The sequence below is a fragment of the Lissotriton helveticus genome, chromosome 7, assembly GCF_964261635.1.
Source record: "Lissotriton helveticus chromosome 7, aLisHel1.1, whole genome shotgun sequence".
NCBI classification, from domain to species: domain Eukaryota; kingdom Metazoa; phylum Chordata; class Amphibia; order Caudata; family Salamandridae; genus Lissotriton; species Lissotriton helveticus.
Window position 1 is genome coordinate 562,683,232 of NC_136068.1, and position 23,963 is coordinate 562,707,194.

General features: G+C 45.2%; 1 protein-coding gene across 2 annotated transcripts in view; it reads left to right on the forward strand.

The window, feature by feature from the left end:
• Positions 1 to 16,661: 16,661 nt before the first annotated feature.
• Positions 16,662 to 23,963, forward strand: part of LOC144768747 (uncharacterized) — a 221,637-nt gene continuing 214,335 nt past the window's right edge. Inside the window, exon 1 of one of the 2 annotated variants that reach the window (XM_078652635.1) lies at positions 16,662 to 16,894. In XM_078652635.1, coding sequence (XP_078508761.1) covers positions 16,871 to 16,894 — 24 coding nt within the window. In that variant the 5' untranslated portion in view covers positions 16,662 to 16,870. The remainder of the gene's footprint in view (positions 16,895 to 23,963) is intronic. The other variant, XM_078652636.1, reaches the window with a different exon arrangement.

A 23,963-nucleotide genomic window follows, 5' to 3' on the forward strand; every position in this document is an offset into this window, starting at 1 on the left:
CTGCACTAGTTGGCCCTTCATGGAGGTTTTCAGTGCCTATCCACAGGCAACACACTCTCGTTCCCTCCATCTTGTTGTGACACCATGCTGGGTCGCCGGGGAGCTATGGAGAAGTATTGTTATTTGTCTGGGCTCTGGGGCTAGCATGCACCTTAGAGGAGGAACACAAGGGGATTGGTCAGATGAGTTCTGTGGTCGGATTTCTTATCCTGAACCCCAGTGGCATATTGCCCTGTCTGGGACAGTGAGGCAGCTGGCTCGCACGAGGTTTGCTGCGCCATGCGTAAATATTTTGAGCAGAGATTTGGCCTTTTATATGTGTGCTACAAGCCAAACTCACTTGGGGTTGCTGGACTCTTGGGTCAGCGGTCCACGTTATGGACTGGTTTTTCCGAATAAGGAAGAGACCCTAGTTATAGCAAGTAAGGAACAGCTAGGAGGAATGCCGGCCTTGGTGGGGGCCCTGGCTGCGACGGTCGCCACACCCAGGGCTGTGGCGGAGTTACAGGGCGATCCAGAGGCGGAAAGGTACCCGGGAGTACCCTCTTCAGGAGCACAAAGGATGCTGAGGCCTATTATCCCCAGGAAGTCTGTGCGGTGGACCCTAGGGGTACGACGGCGCCCCGCTATCCTACGGGCGGTTGGAAACCTGTACAACCGGGTGTTGCTTGAACGCTCCGCCCCTCGTAGGGGGGGGGCGTGAGCAAGAGGGTGGACCAATGGTTCACCGGAATTGGGAGGGGCTATCTTCTCCCATTACCGCTAAGCAACGATTGGCTAAGGCCATGTTGCAAATTGGCCCATCAGGTGGTAGGTCGCGAGGGGCGGCTTGCCTTTTGGATCGCCTGTAAGATAACCCACCATGTTGGCATGTGTATATGCTAATAAACCTGCAGCTACTTTTCTCCAACAAAAAAGTTGTCTTGTCTGGTTATTTCTGCGTCATGCATGATACGGGGAGCGGGCTGGTAAGTGGGCCGATATTGGCACTATGAGTACCTGCACTTATTTTTTTCCCAATTAAAGCACTGGTTACGCCGCAGAGGCTGAGACTGTAAGAAGTACAATTATCATAGAAGTGGACATCCTATACAACACAAAGCTATAAAAGTGTCTTATCTTAGTGGAAATCTACTGATAGAGCGCGCGAGGCCACCCGACCAATAATTTTCGCCGTTTCCGGCTTCAGGGCCCATATACTTTCAAATCACCATATACATCGACCAGGTGACTTCACGAGCTCTACCAATTTGTGTGTGTGTGTTCCCTACTATTATTTTTCAGTGCACCCGACTTACCATCCACCGATGCGGGTACCTAATGACCACAATGAATCAGGGAGCTAGCTGTAAAAGGAAAGGCAGCAAAATACAAACCCAACCAATAACATTCAAAATACTGTTCGAAATGACCACGGACAACGGGAAGTTTTAAAATGTTTATCTAAAGTTCATTTGCTTCATGTATAAGGTACATCAATATAAGGCAATCAATAACCAAGATAACGTAAATGATATAACTGTAAAGAAATAATGACAGAGTAATCATTGAAATACTGATATAAAATATAACGAGAAGACACTATGCTATTCAATAATATTTAAGCATGGGCGGATTATGTAGGTATAACTACAGGAGGGCCTATAAAGAGTAACACGCTTCACTTAAGGTGAACGGGCCTTTAAACAATCTAGGCAATGAGGTTCTAGACCATATCAGAAAATGACAAACTGCAATGCAAAATATAATTTCTAACAGGTGAGAAGGCATAGGAACAAACTTATGGAAAAATGCAAATGACTTTCAATAGTTGCGGAAAGACATGGAAAAATAACATGTGCAATGGTAAACTTTATTAAAGCAAAAGTTAGGAATTCAGAAGGTGCAAGATTTAAGAGGTTCAGAGCAATATTTACCTAGAAAGGTGTGGAAACCAAACCCTGGCCACGGGTCAGTTAAGGACAGGAAACCTTCAAGGAAGGATACCCCTCAAAGGACAGCAGGTGCAGAATGGACACCCCGGATAGGACAGGATACCCTCGGATTAGGAATCAGGACAGGACCTCAGGACAGGACAGCAAACCCTCAGGACAGGACCGCTCAGGACAGGACCGGAACCCACAGTTCGGAAGCAACGCCTGCGCTCCACCCGCTCTGCAATTATCGATCAAAACCCCGATTGGGTCAGCGAACTCCCAGCAAAGTGCTTCGCCAGCACTTTAAGGTTCAGTAGAACCTTAGTCTATGGTCAATTTCGGACAGAGTGCTCCGCAGCGCTCTGTATCTTCAGTCACCTATTGAGTACGATGGGTCAGTGACAGGTCAGCTAAACCAGACAAGTCGGACGGTTCCCTAGGGGAACCCAGGGTAGATATACAGTTTGGGGACAGTGTACCACCCCCCAATGTTGCAAAGTGTCAGAATCCCTCAATTTCGATTGGTCCTAAGGTAGGATTTGGGTAACACACCAATCAGAACACGCTAATTTTGAGCCTATATTAGCATACTTGGGTACCGCCTAGAGAGATTGGGGTTCTCATGAGAACTGTGCAGAAACACAATGACAATTTAACAATGTAGCATAGCAGGGTCATGTGACTCCGTTCAGCCGAGCTTGCAGGTCAGTTCTCAGGAGCATCTTGCCCACTACTGCCAGCTGGCTAAGTTCCATCAGCCAAGGTTGTCAGGTCCCCGGAAAAGTCGCATCTGCGCAGAAGGGACCTCCAAGATGGCTCTCAGTACAGACAGACCCCCATTCCCCGCGGTACATGAAAAGTAAGCGAAAACAAATTAATACATAATAATGTCATTATGAAAACACATCACAATGTTTGTACTTTTAACTCATCATCAAGAAATATACTTATGCATTCTAAATGTTAGCTACATAAAAACGAGGACAAGAGCAAACTGCACGAGCAGTATAAGCTATGTTTTACGCATGCGCAGGAATTTCCCTCCACTTCTGCAGACGCGTCAGGACACGTGAGTGTGGCTGACGCATGCGCAGTAACTAAAATACAAGCGGCAGCCATTTTAAGTGACTCGAGTAAATTATTTTAGTAAAACATATAGGCAAGCGTCTTAATCTTTATTTAAACTAAATATAAACGTTAGTAAGACTTACACTTATTACTTTGTTACACATAAACGAGGTTCTTGACTTCGGCAAGCCGCAAAATATGCGAAGCTTTGCTTCATCAATCCCCTCTTTGATGATATTTACTATCATCACAAAAATGGAACCAGATGCCAACTTTCTTTCACACTTTATATAGCTCTATCTCTTCCAGCAATCGTTCTAACTTTTCTCTCTCAGTTTTAGTAGGGTGAGAAGTCTTCACCTTTTTGTATATCTGATCATTCACTTCCTCCAACTCAATCTCATCCACACTCCGTTTCAACCCTCTTGCATTTACCTCGTGCTTCTTGGTGCGCTTACGGCATTTACAACAGATAAAAATGAGAAATATAATAAGACCTATAATACCAATTGGCATCAGTATCTTGAACAATAAGCTTTTACCTACGCTAGCAAGCCAATGACCTACATTTGAGAGACCATCTACCAGTCTCTTCCAGGCACTATCAACCTCGAGTGGTTTGAGTTCCTTTGTCAAATTAGTAATGTTTTTCACATATCTTTTGATCTGTACACTTTTATCCGGAATATAAGTGCAACAATGTTGCGCCTTCAACATCCGGCAGACTCCGCCCTCTTTCGCTAATAAGGTGTCAAGAGCAAGTCGATTCTGCAAAACCATTGATCTGATCGCAACCATTTCGGTATTGACCAGCAGAAATCCATGAGCTGTTTCAGTAGACAGCACATCCACTATAGTAGACAATTTGCAAATTCTGTGAGTGTTCAGAACCACTCCCACTCCAGGTATCAGTGCACTGAAAATACTACCCATAATTTCACCTATACTTTCTCTTTTACTACGCACTAAGCCATTAGTATCTTCATTGCTTCCAGCTTTTCCATTCACATGATATATTTTCGGGAAGACAATGCCAAAATAGCAGCTTCCATACCAGTGATCCGGCAATTTGAAATAAGCCTTGTCCCCACAAATATAATAAATTCCAGGAAACACAGGCTCTGACCCATTTTTGAAACCCCAACCTCCAATTACCTTGTAATTATGTTCGCATTCACTGGAACCAATGAAAACATTATTATAATAGCTAGTCTTCTCGCGGTGAAGACATAGCTTGCCTTTCTTTTCAAAATCCAGCAACAGAGCAGGTCCCGCCCCACCATTTGAGGTGCCTTCCATGTTCTCTGCCCACTTTGGCTTTTTCTGACTTTCGTCATTAGCCTTCTTTTGTATTTTAATTCTTCTTTTCTCTGCCATGTTCAGGAACATCTTTTCCTGTTCACGCAAAGAACAAGTCAAGTTATCTCTGTGTGCATCAGCTATGTCGATGTTACCTATAGTCAAGAAGTAGTCTCCCATATATCTTATGGTGTCGCTTTTGGTATGTACAGGATTCAAGTTCCCACGTATAGGAAGTTCAGAAAATATTACGTCATTATTAGAGTAATAGTACTGTAACAGTCCTCTTTTGTAAAATAAACTAGCTAAAATGCTACAGGAGATTCCATATGTCAATGGCAAGTGATGGTATGTCACGCCTTCAGCCACAGAAGTAGGTAGCTTCATGCAGACATAGCAATCTTCAATTTCCATAGTCTCTACATAGTGTATTAATAAGTTTGCAAAAACATTTAAGTGTGTCCTGTTCTTAATTCCATGATAATGTAGTCCTCCCTCATCTGATGCTTCTAAGTCTCGTTTTGTTTGTCTCAGTGCTCTCTCATGTCTTGCTACACTCTGTGTTGTCAACTCCTCACTGTCTGTATTTACAATTTCAGTAGGGACAATGTTAGTATCTTTACTTACAGTGAAGGGTATAAAGATTGTTAGTCCTATCCAAATTACTATCAATACTACTATACTACATATACACACCTTGCAGCACGTCTTGAAACGATTGCAACTAGGTCTACCATTCATAGTTGAATCAGACATTTCGGCTCAGTAGAAGTTTCTCGACCCCTCTTTGTGTCTTTACACAGCTAGCTTACTTTGTGCAAATTCACGGTGGTTCGTCTTCTTCTTCAGCAGCGTACTCAGGGACGGGCTCTCCGTCGCTTACGTCAGTTATATCAAGATCTTCAAGTTCTTCCAAAACGAGTGTCCATTCAGGAGACTTGTACTTCTTGTTTTGTCTTTTTATTCGCTCACTCCTTCTTTTGGAAGAGTTTTCTTCTTGCTCTGCTATCCGTGCACTTCTCCTTGCTTCTGCACGTTTTTCTTCCACCGTCTTTATCCTTAGCCTTAGTCTCTTTACGAACCTAGGCTCAAGGTTGTTTCTTTTCTTTAGTCTCTTAGTTGGTACTTGGACTTCGCTTTCTTCTCTTATCCTCTTATTCTCTTTAGCTTGTGGCAATTCTGCTTCACTTTCTTCTTCTTCCCTTATCTCGCTAGTTCCGGGGCTAGCATCAAATTCTTCTGCCTGGTTACTAATCTGGTCTTGTTCAGGAATATGTTGTTTTTGGCTTTCGATTGTCTCTGTTTCTGATTCTGTTTCTGTTTCCTGAACCCGTTCTTCTAACCCTATCTGATCCTGTTCAAGCACTTCGATCTCTTGATTTTCTTCTGCTCGAACTATCACTCTATGGCTATGCTGTCCCTTATCCACATCAGGAGTTAGTGGAGGTGTATCGAACACCTGTTCTGTCCCTGTCTGACCTTCTCCTTCCTCAGTTTTGATGTGAATCTCAGGCGGCTGAGGTTCTTCGCCTGTGCCTTGCTTTTCCTGACTAGTCCACTCTCTACCTTCACTAAGTCGCTCCCTTGTTCTGATAGGATCTTCGGTCAGATCAATCATCGGTATCCATTCTTCTGGCCATATGCTTGGCAGCTCGTCATCAGCTACTCCTGGCTCAGCTTCCTGGACCTCTTCAGCAGGCTGGATTCTTGGCAGTTCGTAGTCAACTACTCCTGGGCCAACGTCTGCTGTTCCTGCAGCCTGACTGGTGCTGGGCTGCTCGTTGTCAGCTGCTTCTGGTCTGGCTCCTGCAGAGTCCTCTGCTGGATGCCCTTCTTCTTCAAGTTCTTTGTCTGGTAATACCTTCTGGGTGTGGCCAGCGTGGATCCACTGGGGAATACCTGCGACCTTCACTGCAGTGGTTGTTACCAGGATTACTTGGCGTTTCTTTCCCCACCTTGGTGCCAGACAGCTTGATCGAGTGTGTTTCTTTATTTTGACCCAGTCTCCTGGAACCAAGCTGTGGAGAGGAGTCGTTGGATTGAGGATGCCGTCGTCTCCAATCTGGCGAGAGATAGAACGCACTTGGTCACCCAATCTTCTGCAGTATTCAAGCACCAAATCATCAGTAATACTCAACAGTTTGCTTCCTGGCACCCATGCTTGTCTCATCACTCTTCCCATAATGATTTCATGGGGACTTAGGCCTGTCTTGCGGTCAGGAACACTTCTTAGTCCCATCAGGACCAGGGGCAGGGCCTTCACCCAGGTCATGCCAGTTGCATCAGTCAGCTTTGCTAGTCTGTTTTTGATAGTTCCATTTACTTGTTCCACTATTCCAGAAGCCTCTGGGTGGTATGCACAATGAAGTTTCTGCCTTATTCCAAAGGCCTTACAGAGTTCAGCCAGTATTTCATTCTGAAAATGTCCACCCTTATCTGATTCAATAATGAATGGCACCCCGAATCTAGGTATCAGTTCTTTTAGTAAACACTTCGCTACTGTCAGTGCGTCACTTTGGGGAGTAGGGTAAGCTTCTACCCATTTTGAAAATACGCAAACAATGACAAGGACATATCGTTTCCCTTCACAACGGGGCATGGTGATGAAATCAATCTGTATCCTTACAAAGGGACCCCCTGATCTCCCAATTTTGCTCAGCTCAACCATTGTCCTCTTGCCTGGGTTCATCTGTTGACATGACAGGCACCTCTGGCAGAGGGACTCTGCTACCTTCCTGAACTTTTTACTGTACCAAGTCTGTTGAAATACCAGAATCATGGCATCCCTACCAATGTGTGACCCTTCGTGTATTAATCTTGCCATTGTGCCAAGCAAGTGTCGGGGTAATACAGGCATACCAGTTGGACCCAAGATGACACCATCCACACGTCTCGGTCTACACCCATCCTCCTTCCATTTCTCTCTTTCTTGCCAAGGAGCCGACTCCTGCCACTCTCTCACTTCATCCCAAGTAGGCACTTCCTCAAACACCTGAAGTTGGCAGCTGGTTCCTGGCCCCCCTCGTTTTGGATTTACGATATACCGATCTCTGGCGCACCATTGGGCCACTCGATCAGCATAATCGTTTCCCAGTGATACTTTGTCCATGCTCTTCTTATGAGCACCGCATTTTACCACTGCCAGTTCCTTGGGTAACTGGATGGCCTCTAAAAGGTCATGAACAACCTTTGCATTCCGAATGGGAGTACCTGAGGAAGTCAGGAATTCCCTCTGTAGCCACAATTGGCCAAAGTCATGCACAACTCCATAACAGTACTGACTGTCAGTATACACTGTTATGCGTATGTTCTTCCCAATTTTGCAAGCTTTTATCATAGCAATCAATTCGGCTACTTGTGCAGACTTGATGTTATATAGGTAACCTGCTTCTTCAATTTTTGTTAAAGAGACTACTGCATAAGCAGCACTCAGGCCTCCTAGTTCATGTCTTAGACAGGAACCATCTACAAACAGCTCTTTATCATGCTCAGGCAATGGCGTTTCTTTTATGTCTGGGCGTGGTTTGGTGCTGAACTCTGTCAGATCAATGCAATCATGTTCATCATCATCCCCACCTTCCATTTCCAGGGAGTCGGGGAGTAAAGTGGCAGGGTTCAGAATACCGCACCTAACAATGCTTACATTTGCTGCACCCACAAGAATCCTCTCGTATTTAGTCAGCCGACTAGGGGTGAGATACTGCGTTTTAGTTCTGGTCAATAGAATTACCACTCCATGTGAAACATACACAGTCACAGGATGTCCCATGACTATGGACTCACTCTGTTCCAAACTTGCACAGGTAGCAGCTACTGCTTTCAGACAGCCTGGTAACCCAGCAGCTACTGGGTCCAGGGTGGCAGAGAAATAGGCCACAGGCCTTCTGGTCGTGCCATGTTCTTGAGTCAGGACTGACAATGCGCAATTATCGCGAGTGTCACAGAATAGGGCAAACTCTTTGGAATAATCTGGCATTCCCAGCGCAGGGGCTGTACACAGACAGTTTTTCAGTCTTGTGAAAGCCATTAGGCTTTCATCGTCCCATTCTACAATGTCTGGCATTCCTCTCGTGGTCATTTTTATCAAAGGCCTGGCTAAGACTGCAAATCCCAGAATCCACTGCCTGCAGTATCCTAGTACACCCAGGAACATTCTGACGTCCTTTTGAGTACGGGGCAACTGCATCTTTTGAATTATTCTCACTCTTTCTGATGTGACTTTTCTGACACCCTTTTCTATCTGGTGTCCTAGATATTTCACTGATTTTGCACAGAACTGTAGTTTGTCAGGGGCCACTTTATGCCCTTTCTCACACAGATGATTCAGGAGGGCAATGGTGTCAACTACACAGTCCCTATGACTTTTAGACGCCAGTAGAAGGTCGTCTATGTACTGCACTAAGACAGAGTTCCCAGGTAAGATCAAAGTCTCTAGACATTTTTTCAAGATCTGATTAAAGATAGAAGGGCTCTCTGTATACCCCTGAGGGACCCGATTCCAGCAATACACGTGACCTTCGAAGGCAAACGAGAAAAGAGATTTGCTGTCGGGGTGCAGGGGTATCGAAAAGAATGCATGACACAAATCAATCACAGTGAACCACTCAGCATCCCAAGGAATCTGGTACAATATCACTGCAGGGTTCGGGACAATAGGGCAACAAGGAACTACAATTTTGTTTACCTTTCTCAGGTCTTGCACTACCCTATACTTGCCACTAGGCTTCTTGATGCCCATAATCGGTGAGTTGCATGGGCTGCTCATCACTTCCTGTATGATGTTTCCTTCTAATAATTTTTGTATTTCCAGAGTGACACCTGCTTTCACTTCAGCATTCATTCGGTAGGGCTTAGTGTTAGGATATACTGCATTGTCCTTGATGGCTATCTGTATGGGGTTCACATCTTTCATTAATCCCACATCTTTTCCAGTGAAATCCCACACCTCTGGCTTTACCGCTTCCTGGAGTTCTTGGGGCAAATCCTGCAGGGTCAATCTTTTAATTTCTGAGTCAGGTCTAAGTAACAATAGTTTATAAATGCCATCTTCATCCGGGGTCTGTATTTCAACACCTTTTGGTGTGCAAAAGATGGTACAGTTCATTTTGCACAGCAAATCACGACCCAGTAGATTCACTGGACTGGTGTCACAGACGACAAACCTATGCATTTGTTTAAAATTTCCAATTGAAATCTCCATTGGTTCGGTAACAGGAGTACTAATCAATTGATTAGATACACCCACTACTTGGATATTTTCTCCCGAGAGGGGTAGGTTTGGAACGTCCACTGTTCTTACAGTAGAACGGGTAGCGCCAGTGTCCAATAGAAAGGTGACATCATTTCCGTCGACCTTTCCTTCAATGTATGGTCCAGACTGGTCTACCGGCAAGGAAGCGCCAAGTACGCACTCCTCGTCCTCCCCTCTCAGGCCCCGTCAGTACTGATCATTACAAAGGAAGGTATCATTTAGCAGATACTGCGAAGTTGCTGTATTTCTGTTCTCACCGCTTTCCCAAACTTCTATCTCCTCACCCTCTCCCTGTTTTCCCCTGTATACCTGCTTGGGTGCTCGAGGCACCTGAACTGTTTTTACCTGGGGTTGAGTCTTTCTTGGTCTTTCTTTCTGCGTCTGTGGAGTTAAATCAGGTGTTTTTGCATTATCTTCTGTTAATTGGGGACACTCGTTTCGCCAGTGTCCAATTTCGCCGCACTGATGGCAGGGAAATTTCTTCATAGCCTCTTCCCTGCTAAATTTTGGCCGGGGCTTTCCTCCACCCCCTCCCCCAGGACTTTTGTTCTCAGCATTTTTAACCATGTTACTCAATTGTTTTTCCTGCTGTTCTGCGAGCTTTACTTGAGCCCACATCACTTTTTCCTTAAGGGCCTTTTTCTTTTCTGCCATCTCGTCCTCGCAGTACTTAGCGTACCGCAAGACCTCATCCATTTTCTTTGTATGCCAACAGATTTTATTATCTTTTATCCACTGACAAATTTCAGGTCTTAAACCATTTACAAACCTGTAAATAAAGTGCGTCATGTCCTTCAAATCGATGTTATCAATACCACTGTATGTTTTAAATACCTGCAATAACCTCTCATAGAAGGAGTGCACTGTCTCGTCCCTTTCCTGTGTTGTTCTATCTATTTTTGTCCAATCAGTTTCTTTTGCGGGCACCTTTTCTTTCAAATGCTGAATTACCTGCTCATATTTTCGCATGACATCCTTTGATGGCTCCCCTGTTTCCTTATTTCTTGGATACTCCTCACTGGGCCAGTCTATGGCTATTTTACACTGGGTCCATAAATCTACCGGAACCACAATGTCGAAAAACCCATCCAGGTCTTTCCACAGATATTTCTGTACCTTCACGAACCTTTCCACCTGCCTGTACCAGTCTACTGGTTTCTCTCTTAATTTTGGAAAATCGTTCGTAAAGGACACAATATCCTGTCTAGACCAGGGGACATGCACATATTTCCCTCCAGGTACTTCGCGCATGGGGCATAACTGCTCAGGTTTCTCTACCTCCCTTAAAGCAAATTCAGGAGTCACTTGTCGGGAGCGAGCCTCTTCCCTCTTTTTCGCCCACCTGCTTCTCCATCTTTCCACATCTCCCCATTTCTGCAGTACCCCCAATAATTCTTTAATCTGCAACTTTTTCCCCGCCACATTCAGGTGCTCTATATCTTTGTCTGAGAAGTCTGCTCTGTACGGTTTCTGTAAGGGCTTGGATTTCGAGATATCTACCCCCATACTAGCTGCGGTTTCGGTCAGTTTTTCGTGGAGCACTCTGGTGTTCCTTGTAAAGCTTTTACATATGAACGACAATTCTTCTTCAGAGTAGGTATTCAATCGATCCAACCCCACATTTCCTGCCATTAATTCTTCTATTTCTACCCTCAGCTTGTAGAGATCTAAAGGTTTCGTTTGCGGAGTCTGTTTCTCTAATTCACGACTCCAACTCTCAATTTCATCCGGAGTTACCAGAGAGACATTCCTAGTGCCTGTTGCTGACTCTAATTTAATTTCTTTCGCATTAAAAGGGTTATGCCTCTGCTGCATTCCCTTTCCGGTCGGTTTGTTTGGCAAGTCCAAGAACGCAACTTCAGACTCGCACTCACTGGACTGATCATCTATGATTATCGGTTCCTGTCTCGGGGTTGCCATGACTGGGGTCATAACTGGAGTAATCGGATTTCCCTGACCATTTCCGTATAACGGGACCACTGGTCCAATAGTTACTGGAATAGTCAATGCCTCAGGACCGGTATTTAACTGGGAGATTTTCTGAATTATTTCTGTCCTTTGTCTAGCTAGGGCCTCTTGCTCCTTTTCCACTAGTATCCTTCTTAAAGTCGTGTCATGTAATATCTGTGGGGTCAATGGAGGAGTAAAACTCGGGGCAGTAGGATGCGTTTCACTTGGTCCCCCACCATAATTTGGTTTTGGGAACAATGTTCCGGTGTTAAAGGGCCTGCGTTCTTCCTCATATGGAGGTTGAACAAAAGGCAGTCCTGAATTCGATGGTTTCTCTTCTTTTTCATACAAGGGTCTGGGAAAGAAAACTTTTGTGCGTGAATATTTTTCTTCCTGGCTTGCGGGCACTTTGGGATATATATCCCTTGTTTCCGCCGGTTCGGGTTTCTCAAAATAGGGCAATACTTGACCACCCCCTCCCAGTCCTAGGGATCTGTCTTCTTCCTTGAGGAAGTGGCGTCGGGGAGCATCTCCTACACTGGAAGGTCGGGTTCCCTCGTTATAAGGTGGCGGACTTCTGGTACAGATGTCATCTATCAGTTCATCATCTGACTCCCCAGGGGCCCCCCAATGCTTACACTTTTCGGTACTTTTCTCACCCGCTGCAGGGTTATGACATGCCGGCATCATGGGAAACAGACCCTCAACAATCATGCTCTGCCTCCACTGTTTCATCCTTTTATCCCTGGACTCCTGTTTCAGCCTGGGGTACCACTTGGTCAAACCCTTGTCCATTCGGGGTCTTTCTCTTTCAAAAGCCTCAATCTCCCATTCCTCTAATGCCTCATACTGCGTTAGTCTCGGTCTGGGATGCAGTTCATTCATCCGAGTTCTTAAATTAAATAAGATCCTACCATTGAAAGTACCATCTAACGGAAAAGCCAATACTCCGTCATCTTTTGTGTACTTCACCCAATTCTCCAACCACACACAGGTATTGTACCCTCGGTCAAACATCATGAATGAGGCGGGAGTATTGGGTGGTGGGACAAGAACACCTTCTCTAGATTTAATTGGTTTGTCCGTTTTAAAATAATTTTTCACCTTACTTACAAGGGACAATTTTCTCTTTGTTCCGTACATAATATCGTATCTATTAGTTTTCCACTGATCCCTTTCAAACCCTAGGTGCCTTGGATCAGGTCGAGTTCCTGTAGTCTGCGAGTGCCACATACGACTTCTACGCTAGACTTTGTTTACAAACTACCTCCAATCAGAACGCGCTTCAGAAATCTGTGCAACCAATGGGTGCGCGACCCCTTCGTGAGACAGTTCCCACGCTCTGGCGCTCACCCCTCCTTTACAATCTCAGCTCCGCTACCCGCCCGCTGCTTCTACCAATCCCAGCGCGGCACAGAGTGACGTCAGAGGCGCTTCGCGACTGACTCCCTCCCTTCACAAGGTAACGGAAACTTTCTTTCTTTTAAAGTGCTCAGTGCTTGGTTATTTTACAACAAATACACATTCGCCACAGTGCTCAAGTGTCTAGACAGAGAAAGAATTATTTTACTGCAAGTAAACTACTTCCATTTACTTTTCACTCGCTGCGGGTAGATCTCTTCCGCCTACCCTTCACTTTAGCATCGGTAAACCTGTTATTCCCCTAAACTCATCCACTTCTTTCCGGGATATATTCCGAGTTTAAGGTTTCCCAGCGGACCCCTCTGCTTTCACGCTAGCTCCGAGGAACCTGCTACTCTTCCGATGTGACCCTTACCAGGTTACGCCACTATGGGAATTTTGCCAATGAACCCCGTTACTGACATTTATTCACACATGTATTCAGAAAACCCTAGTTAGTGCTTCCCGGTTATCTTAACCTGCACCTAACTTTCCTCGAGCCTGTGACCTCAGGACAATGGATTCTATTCACCACTTGCCCTTTCAATTCCCCGGGGAGTTCGGACAACAAGAAACAATACGGTTTACTAACGCATGGATTAGTACATATAACAATATAAGAACAAGAATAATAACAATACAGCAATTCATGAATTCCAAAACAGCTTATTCACAAGAGAATGATCAGGTCTCTTAGAACAGCCGCTCTTCTAGCAGCATCAATATACTAGCAGCTTCCGACTCAACTAGTCCAACTAATCCCTGCCTTACTCTCAACTAGTCCCTAACCATCCTCTGGCTACCAGTAAAACTGATAGAGCGCGCGAGGCCACCCGACCAATAATTTTCGCCGTTTCCGGCTTCAGGGCCCATATACTTTCAAATCACCATATACATCGACCAGGTGACTTCACGAGCTCTACCAATTTGTGTGTGTGTGTTCCCTACTATTATTTTTCAGTGCACCCCACTTACCATCCACCGATGCGGGTACCTAATGACCACAATGAATCAGGGAGCTAGCTGTAAAAGGAAAGGCAGCAAAATACAAACCCAACCAATAACATTCAAAATACTGTTCGAAATGACCACGGACAACGGGAAGTTTTAAAATGTTTATCTAAAGTTCATTTGCTTCATGTATAAGGTACATCAATATAAGGCAATCAATAACCAAGATAACGTAAATGATATAACTGTAAAGAAATAATGACAGAGTAATCATTGAAATACTGATATAAAATATAACGAGAAGATACTATGCTATTCAATAATATTTAAGCATGGGCGGATTATGTAGGTATAACTACAGGAGGGCCTATAAAGAGTAACACGCTTCACTTAAGGTGAACGGGCCTTTAAACAATCTAGGCAATGAGGTTCTAGACCATATCAGAAAATGACAAACTGCAATGCAAAATATAATTTCTAACAGGTGAGAAGGCATAGGAACAAACTTATGGAAAAATGCAAATGACTTTCAATAGTTGCGGAAAGACATGGAAAAATAACATGTGCAATGGTAAACTTTATTAAAGCAAAAGTTAGGAATTCAGAAGGTGCAAGATTTAAGAGGTTCAGAGCAATATTTACCTAGAAAGGTGTGGAAACCAAACCCTGGCCACGGGTCAGTTAAGGACAGGAAACCTTCAAGGAAGGATACCCCTCAAAGGACAGCAGGTGCAGAATGGACACCCCGGATAGGACAGGATACCCTCGGATTAGGAATCAGGACAGGACCTCAGGACAGGACAGCAAACCCTCAGGACAGGACCGGAACCCACAGTTCGGAAGCAACGCCTGCGCTCCACCCGCTCTGCAATTATCGATCAAAACCCCGATTGGGTCAGCGAACTCCCAGCAAAGTGCTTCGCCAGCACTTTAAGGTTCAGTAGAACCTTAGTCTATGGTCAATTTCGGACAGAGTGCTCCGCAGCGCTCTGTATCTTCAGTCACCTATTGAGTACGATGGGTCAGTGACAGGTCAGCTAAACCAGACAAGTCGGACGGTTCCCTAGGGGAACCCAGGGTAGATATACAGTTTGGGGACAGTGTACCACCCCCCAATGTTGCAAAGTGTCAGAATCCCTCAATTTCGATTGGTCCTAAGGTAGGATTTGGGTAACACACCAATCAGAACACGCTAATTTTGAGCCTATATTAGCATACTTGGGTACCGCCTAGAGAGATTGGGGTTCTCATGAGAACTGTGCAGAAACACAATGACAATTTAACAATGTAGCATAGCAGGGTCATGTGACTCCGTTCAGCCGAGCTTGCAGGTCAGTTCTCAGGAGCATCTTGCCCACTACTGCCAGCTGGCTAAGTTCCATCAGCCAAGGTTGTCAGGTCCCCGGAAAAGTCGCATCTGCGCAGAAGGGACCTCCAAGATGGCTCTCAGTACAGACAGACCCCCATTCCCCGCGGTACATGAAAAGTAAGCGAAAACAAATTAATACATAATAATGTCATTATGAAAACACATCACAATGTTTGTACTTTTAACTCATCATCAAGAAATATACTTATGCATTCTAAATGTTAGCTACATAAAAACGAGGACAAGAGCAAACTGCACGAGCAGTATAAGCTATGTTTTACGCATGCGCAGGAATTTCCCTCCACTTCTGCAGACGCGTCAGGACACGTGAGTGTGGCTGACGCATGCGCAGTAACTAAAATACAAGCGGCAGCCATTTTAAGTGACTCGAGTAAATTATTTTAGTAAAACATATAGGCAAGCGTCTTAATCTTTATTTAAACTAAATATAAACGTTAGTAAGACTTACACTTATTACTTTGTTACACATAAACGAGGTTCTTGACTTCGGCAAGCCGCAAAATATGCGAAGCTTTGCTTCATCACTACCTACTTTCAACGTAGGAACAAAAGTTGGAAACCGTGTTGTTTCCCCAAGAGGATTTCATGCTTTGTTAACGACAGTTTCTAGGACCTTGTTTTACACCTTCGTTATAGTGCAATTTGTATTTATTCATTTATTTGCCCTACCACGTGTTTAGAGCATAACACCTTCGGGTCTTGCGCTGATGCTTCCCATCATTATTTTTTACTTTATTTCATTAGCAACAGATAGGTCCCAACTGAATTTTTTTAACCAAAGCGGGAATAAATACAGAGTTGAACTTGTTCTCTATTTTGTTGTTCTTGCATTTTGGTGAAGATGTGTACATTTCGAGGACCAGCCGGGACGCAAGTGTAATTATTATCACAGAGTTTTTACCAGTTTGTGCAAACGTGTCTAATTGACCCTGTGTTAGTGTCTGAACCTCTGTTTTCATATATGCTTGTACATTTTCTTTGTGTGCCCCTAGCCAATTTGTTCATACCTATTAATATTTCTATTTGTTATTATTAAGTACCAATTTGGAGTTGTATCTGTTTAGAACATGTACTCTCATGCCAGAACTTTCACCTGTTTTGCACTGAATTATACGCACCACATGGTCACTCTGCGCTACATGATCAGGGCATGATGAAAAGCAAAATCTGGAGGGTTCATTATGAGAGTGCCAACATTTTAGGGTACTGTTTTGTTTGTGTTTGCTGGCTCTGCCTACAGCTCCATACACCCAATGGCAGGAACTTTCCTTTGATCACTAGACATCATGTGATGGACGCTGGGTTCTAATCTAATCGGCGATCAGTGCCTCCTAAGAGCCCATCCTGTGCTGGCGCCGCTCTGAGCGCGCGCTTGTGAGTAGCGTCTCGGGCAGGCGTGCTCTTGGTGATGTTTACGGACGTGTGGGTGAGAGGCGTCTCATGCTCCAAGCCTGTGCAATGGAATGACAGAGGGAACATTGCTTACACTTGGCTTAGAGAAAGAGTGCTTTATTTTGGGGCATTATTGTTAGCATTTAGCTCTCTCCCAAAGCCGATTTTTACCGCGAACCTTAACTTTTTTTTTAAGGGTTTATAACCGCATGAGAGCTTCGCGGAGGAAGCGTTAAATATTATCTGAGAGAAATGTCCCGGAAGGGATCGGATGAGGTGAGTCGTGTCATGTTGTCTATGGGCGCCCGCCTCGTTTCGGCACTTGAGAAGTCTTCTGACATGGTTTCTGTGGGGTGCATTTTGTATGGACGTTAGTTACTGTTATTTGCTACATTTTCCAGTGTTAGGTAATCAGTCTGGCCCATGAGCGATGCTGTTGTTATTTCCGCCTCATACGTTGCAATTTGTAATTGCATTTATACAGCGCTTCATACCTCTTGCTAGGCTGCGAAGCACTTTGTCAGACGGGTAGCACACTACAACTCGTGGTTATTCTTAGTTGAAAAGCTGTTGTACTTTCATGACTTGTGACCTGCGTGGAAACGGTTTTGGTGTCGTGCCTGAGTGAGCAGGGTGACGCTGTCGGACTGTGTTGAGGCACAGAGTGCACCTCATGTCATGGCGGGGAAGGAGTGAGAGATAAAGGACTCACATTTCACATTAGTTGGCCGCTGAGTTACTCTGCATCTCTGGGAACTCCATGGCACCGAAAAGCGTCGGGATCTAGAGAGCTGCTAAGTGCCATGAAACAAATCTGAGGTCTGGTGTCTGTTATGGCTAGACTCTGGGCTGGAGACCTGCCTTCCTCGGGAGCGCGCTCGTGCGCTGCCTCAGCCTGAGACAACTTTCTGGGCTGACCCCCCCCCCCACCCCCCCCCCCCCCCCCAATTCTAGGGCGTCTGTCAAGGAATGGTGGTCCTGGGTCTTATGTTTGTCCTGGGGCTGGCTCCAAGGATCTCCTTCTTCCTTAACATTCGATTATTTGGAGGACATTTGTGGTTATTTGCTGTGGGAATTTAATGCATGTGCTTGGAATTCCACGTAGTTGGGCAGCATTCTCGGCTGTTCTAAGATAGACTTCTAATTAACAACAAGATATTGCCTGCGCCTCTACAACATAGTCTAGGGGCTCAGTCCCCATTGAGCAGATGGGAATGCCTGATGGACTTGCACCCTTGCTTATAATCTCCCCCCCTACCCCTCCAGCGCCTTGAGATAGATCCTTGTGGGTGAGTAGCTGCGCTTCACCAACCCATGATTGATTGATAATGTGCCGAAGGATGTTCTCAGCTATATTGATCAACGTCTTGTTCTTGTAAGCCTGGTATAACGAGCAGGTAGATTCCTCATGCTTTGTAATAAATAGGCAGAGGTTGCTGCCCTAATGGTGATCCGACCATGGGTATTTGTTTTTACGCATGGTACAAAATTGGAAGGGCATGTTCTCCATGTCAAAACCCCCCCATCCCCAACAGTCAATCTGGGTACAACCACTTACCTAGAAAGGAACTTCTCTGGTGTGGTTTGCAACCAGTGGGACACAGTCATTGATGTGTTCGTCGCAGTGCTTAATTTTGTAAAAAAAAAATAACGAAGTGCTAGGGCTATCGTTGGGTGGCCACTGCAGCTTGCACCCCACATTGCCTCTGCCATGCTGCCAATGATAGTAACAACCCATCTACTAACCATCACATCCCTACAAGTGCAATAATTCAGACTAATTCAGGCCCCCAAAGCTATAAGAATGGCTTGGACAGCAGGTAATAGTCAGTTTAGTGTATATTGAATTAATAATTAACTGTTGTGGTCCTCTCTAAATTAACCAGGCAGCGCCACCATGTGGCAGACTGTCACAAGCGCCAGTGTTGACAATTAAGTGGTGGTGCCGAGCACTGGAAACTACCAGCTCAAATTAAGCACTAGTTCGTCAGTGATTCTTCAGACAATGAATGGTTCAGGATGCTTGGCCCGCCGACATTCGCCAAATTCCACAGCTCCTGCCTTTCAGGAAACGAATAAAAACGTGGCTTTTCCTCTAGTCCCCTGCGCCACGTCTATCCCCTTAAAACAGTTCCCACTGCTTCTAGTTCAGGAGTAATGCTTTCAGCGCCAGGATACCTGCCAGGTGACAGCTGCGCTTTACAAATGTTTTAAATAAAAGAATAAAATAATTGGCAACTGCAACCGAAAGAACCGCTCAGGTTGCCGTTCGTACCGGACGTTGAGCTGGAACCTCCCAATCCAATGGTGGAGAAAAAAAACACGCTCGGAGGTGGAGTCTTTGTCCTGGTGCATTGGGGGTTATGGGAGGAGTTATGAGATATCTCAAGACAGAAGACTTCTGTGAAGGAAAACAACTTGAAAATGTCTGTACCCGCCACTAGATGGCAGGAGTATACAGAGCATGTGTATCTATAGCAGCACATAATACAAACTTGAATTTCCAAAGGGAGAAGACAGACTCCACAATGATCCTGTGCAGACCTCAAAAGGGCGAATACCACAGATGGCCACAGGATTCTGATTGGACCTCACACGAAACAGGCACAGCTTGTCTCTGGATTGGTTGGTAGATAGAGCTGGCAGACAGCAGAATAAGTTCTGGTAGTCTTTTGTGATCAGGTAAAAATCAGACGGGGTAAAACTGATGAGGTGTATTTGACATGCAGCACCGCTCCGAGGTCAGGGAAGCTAGAATGTCCTTACCCTTTGCATGGAGCAACCATCGTTAGCTGCAGGAAGCTTGTTCTGTCAGAGAGTCACACTGGCAGTAGTCTTCATGCACGCCATAGGTAAGAAAGATCAAACACAGAACACACAAATGGAGAAGAGAATGGCCCCTCTTACTGGAGACTGAATGGATTTTTCTCTGGGTTAGCAGATATCGCTTTGGCAATGTTGGTGCTTTTCTATCCATAATCTCAGCTGCCAGCACCCGTTATTCTTTTCATGTTTTGATAAGTGGACATATCTTCTCTACTATGGATGCTGCCACGATCGTGAGCAACCCAAACCACATGAAACACTTCTACTTAGTTTACAGACACCTAATCCACGGAGGGAAAATATTAGCGCAGGGTGATGCAAATGCCCTCACAATGTCAGAGCTTTCGCCCTCACAATGTCAGAGCTTTCATCCCCACAGCAGGTACCTACCACACTGTAAAGTAATTCAGCTCGGCCGTGTGTGTCTCTGTGTGTTTACTTCTCTATGGAACTATCCATAACTTGGTCTTCACCCTCAAGATCCAATCCTTAGTTCCCACTGAACCCTGTTTTTTGCTGACGTCGCAGAACCAGTGGTAAAATCCCACTATATGACATGCGTTTTGTAGCAAGACAGTTATGCTGCTTCCTCTATTTTGACCTAAATGCTACATCACAACGGAAGTATAATGGATAGATACACTAGTTAACTGGGTTAAAATCGATGATGTAGATGGTAAGGAAGGGACCCTGATGATCCACTGGTAGCCGATGCACTTGATACAATATAACTGTAAATTGATCTCATTGATCTTGGTATAATGTCATACAACTCCACTAGCCTTTGATGTAGTAGTATAAAATAGGCCGGCACAAAAAGGGGGTTAAGCATGATGACCTCACTGCCAAAACCAGTTCAGAATTAATTCAAATGTAACTAATATAGGTTGTATGACATTACCACACGTCTTTACATTGCAGATTTTACAACGCATACCACTACCACGCAATTACATTCAACCACATTAGAAACATCTTTACCATGCATTCCACTACCACGCATACTTTTACCACTCTTACGTTTCTGAAAAATCCTGTCACAATCTAACACTGCCACCTACTGTTAAATATATTATGTGATTGTGAAGATGTTTTGATTGCAATCATTTTTATTAACCCCTTCGCTGCTAGGCATCCCATATTCATTACGTAGCTCTGGAAAGGATTTAAGAGTCAGGTCTGTCATCACGTCGCCTAGGGACGATATCCCTATAGAGTCCCATCCCTGGAAACCACGCAGCGCCCCCAGCTGAGGCAACCGGCCATTACTCCACAAAGGCGTCTCCCGGGTCAAAACATTCCACCACCCCATCCTATGCAGAGTCCGCCGCCAGACATGAAATACCACCTGTGTGGCCGAGGGAAGGCTCTGTCGCAATGGCGCGGAGTAGAGCAGCGTGTGCAGCGACCTAGTGCCCATCAAATGTCGCTCCACGGCATACGCCGGATCCCTCCTTTCCCCGTACCACCACTCATTAAGCACCAACAGGTGTGCCGCCTGATAATAGTAAAGGACATCTGATGTCGCAAGCCCCCCAGTGTATGTAGAGAGGAAACACGTACCCAAGGTTTGTTGATTTCCCTGGAGGGGACCCAGAAATGAGCAAAAATACAGCTAAATGTTTTTTTTTTTAGTGAAAATGGAAAAAAAGGGCTGCAGATGAAAGCGTCTGTTTTTTTCCCTGCCAATAGTATCAACAAAGGGTTTGTGGTGCTGAAATCACCATCTTCCCAGCTTTCAGGGACTGACGGACTTTTGTAAGGAAAGCAAACATTTTTACACAGTTTTGGCATTTTACTGGGACATAGCCTATTTTTGCTATTTTTTTGTGCTTTCAACCTCCTTCCAGTTAATAGTAAAAATGGGTATAAAAGCAATGATGAATCCTGGAAAGCTATACATTTCTGAAAAGAAGACAATATTCTGAATTCAACAAGGGGCCATTTGTGTAGATCCTTCAAGGTTTTCTTAAAGAAACTAACAGTTCTGAGTTAAAAGAAAACAGCCATTTGTGCCATCGTTTTCACCTGTAACTTCTAAGTATAACAGATTTTTGAAAGCAATATACCGTTGCACCCGCTGGACCCTTCTGGTTGTGGGGATAAATAGAACTTGTAGGTTCGCCAAGAACGAGAGGAACCCAGAGCCAATAACTGAGCAGCGTCTTGCAATGATTTTTTATCGTGTACCTGGTATATAGCAATTCATTTGGGAAAATATAAACTGGGCAAAATCGGTATGAAAGACACCTATGTATTTTTGAAATGGGGACAAAATATAGAGCTTAGAAACAGTAGCTATTTGCACATCTCCGAAATTGTGGGTACCCATACAATCATGTGAATTATAGGACAATTTTCAAAGTGACCTCTTTTTTACACATTGTGTTACATTTGGAAGGCAGAAATACATCGAAAGTCAATAGGTAATAACAGTTGCTCTATAATTCTGTGTTCCCCTAAGTCTCCCGATAAAAATGGTACCTCTCTTGTGTGGGTTGGTGTCGTGCCCGCAACTGGAAACGGCCCAAAACGCAACATGTACACACCACATTTTCACATTGAAAACGGGCCCTTTTTTTGCAAAGTGCCTAGCTGTAGATTTTGAATCCTAGCTCTGCCAGCACCTAGGGAAACCTAGCAAACCTATACATTTTTGAAAACTAGACACCCAGGGGAATGCTGGATGGGATGACTTATCTTGCTCTCACCAAGTTCTGTTATCCAAAATCCCTTGCAAACCTCAAACTTTGTCAATGCACGTTTTCCTCACATTGCTGTGGTGGAAAGTTCTGGAATCTGCGTGGAGCCACAAAATTCCACCCACCCTGCATTCCCCAAATTCTTCAGAGAAAATTGGTACCTCACTTGAGTGAGTAGGCCTAGTGCCCGCGACAGGAAACGGCCCAAAAGGCAACGTGGACACACCGTATTTTCACAGTGAAAACTGACCCTTGTTTTGCAAAGTGCCTAGCTGTAGATTTTGAACCCTAGCTCTGCCAGCACCTAGGGAAACCTAGCAAACCTATACATTTCTGAAAACTAGACACCCAGGGGAATCCAGAATGGGGTGACTTGTCTTGCTCTCACCAGGTTCTGTTACCCAGAATCCTTTGCAACCCTCAAACTTTGTAAAAACAAAACACACATTTTCCTCACATTTCTGTGATGGAAGGTTCTGGAATCTGCGTGGATCCACAAATTTCCTACCACCAAGCGTTCCCCCAGGTCTCTCAATAAAAATGGTACCTCAGTCGTGTGGGTGGGTCAAGTACCCGTGACAGGCAAGGTCCCAAAACGTATTAAGGAGACATCAAAATTACCTATCATGAAACAACCTGGTTTTGCAAGGGGGGGTCACCTAGGTTTTTGGCCCCGGGCTCGGCGGCCATCTTGGGAAACCTACCAAACCCACACGGGTCTCTAGTTTTCAGAAATGTGTGGGTTTGGTAGGTTTCTCTAGATGGCTGCCAAGCCTGGGACTAAAAACTCATGTGACCACCCTTGCAAAACCAGATCTTTGTGTGACAGGTCATTTTGATGTCTCCACAATACGTTTTGTGCCCTTGGCTGTCACGGGTACTTGACCCACCCACACGAGTGAGGTATCATTCTTATCGGGAGACCTGGGGGAATGCTGGGTGGTCAGAAATTTGTGTCAGCCCTGTGATCCTACAACTTTCCCACACAGAAATTTGAGAAAAAATAGATTTTTTTCATCAACATTTGAGGTTTGCAGGGGATTCTGGATAGGGAAGCAATGGGGGAATCCATGCAAGCCATACCTCCCTGGACTCCCCCCGGGTCTCTAATTTTCAGAAATGTGTGGGTTTTTTTGGTTTCCCTAGATGCGCGCCAAGCCTGGGAACAAAAACTCATCCCCTATCTTCCTGCGGTAGGGAGGGGGAAGGGGGGGGGGGTTTACGGGGGGCAGAAAAACTTTGGCAGCAAAAGGTTTGGGGTGGGGGCATTGGTATGCCCATTCTGGGCAGCCCCCACCCCTACGTATATATATAAAAAAAAAATCCCTGGTGCCTTGTGGGCTTTCGCCCCCCCCCGGGGGCAGATCAGGGGCTACTACCCCCATCTGCTTCCTGAGGGGGGCAGAAAGACTGTGACATTTTTTGGGGGGATGGTGGCAGGCCCATTCTGGGCAGCCCCCACCCAAACTATGGGGGGGAAAAATCCCTGCTGCCTATTGCGCTTTTGGCACCCCTGGGAGGCAGGTAAGGGGCTTTTGTCCCTATCTGCCTCTGGGGGAGGCAGAAAGACTGTGGCACATTTTTTTGGGGTGGGGCATTGGCATGCCCATTCTGGGCAGCCCCCTCTCCTACGAATATGAAAAAAAAATCCCTGGTGCTTAGTGGACTTATCAGGTACTATTGCCCCCATCTGCCTCCTGGGGGGGGGGGGCAGAAAGTCTTTTGCTTTCTTTGGGGGGTAAGCTGGTGGCATTGGTATGCCCATTCTGGGCAGCCCCCACCCCTTGCCTATAAAAAAATCCCTGGCGTCCAGGGTA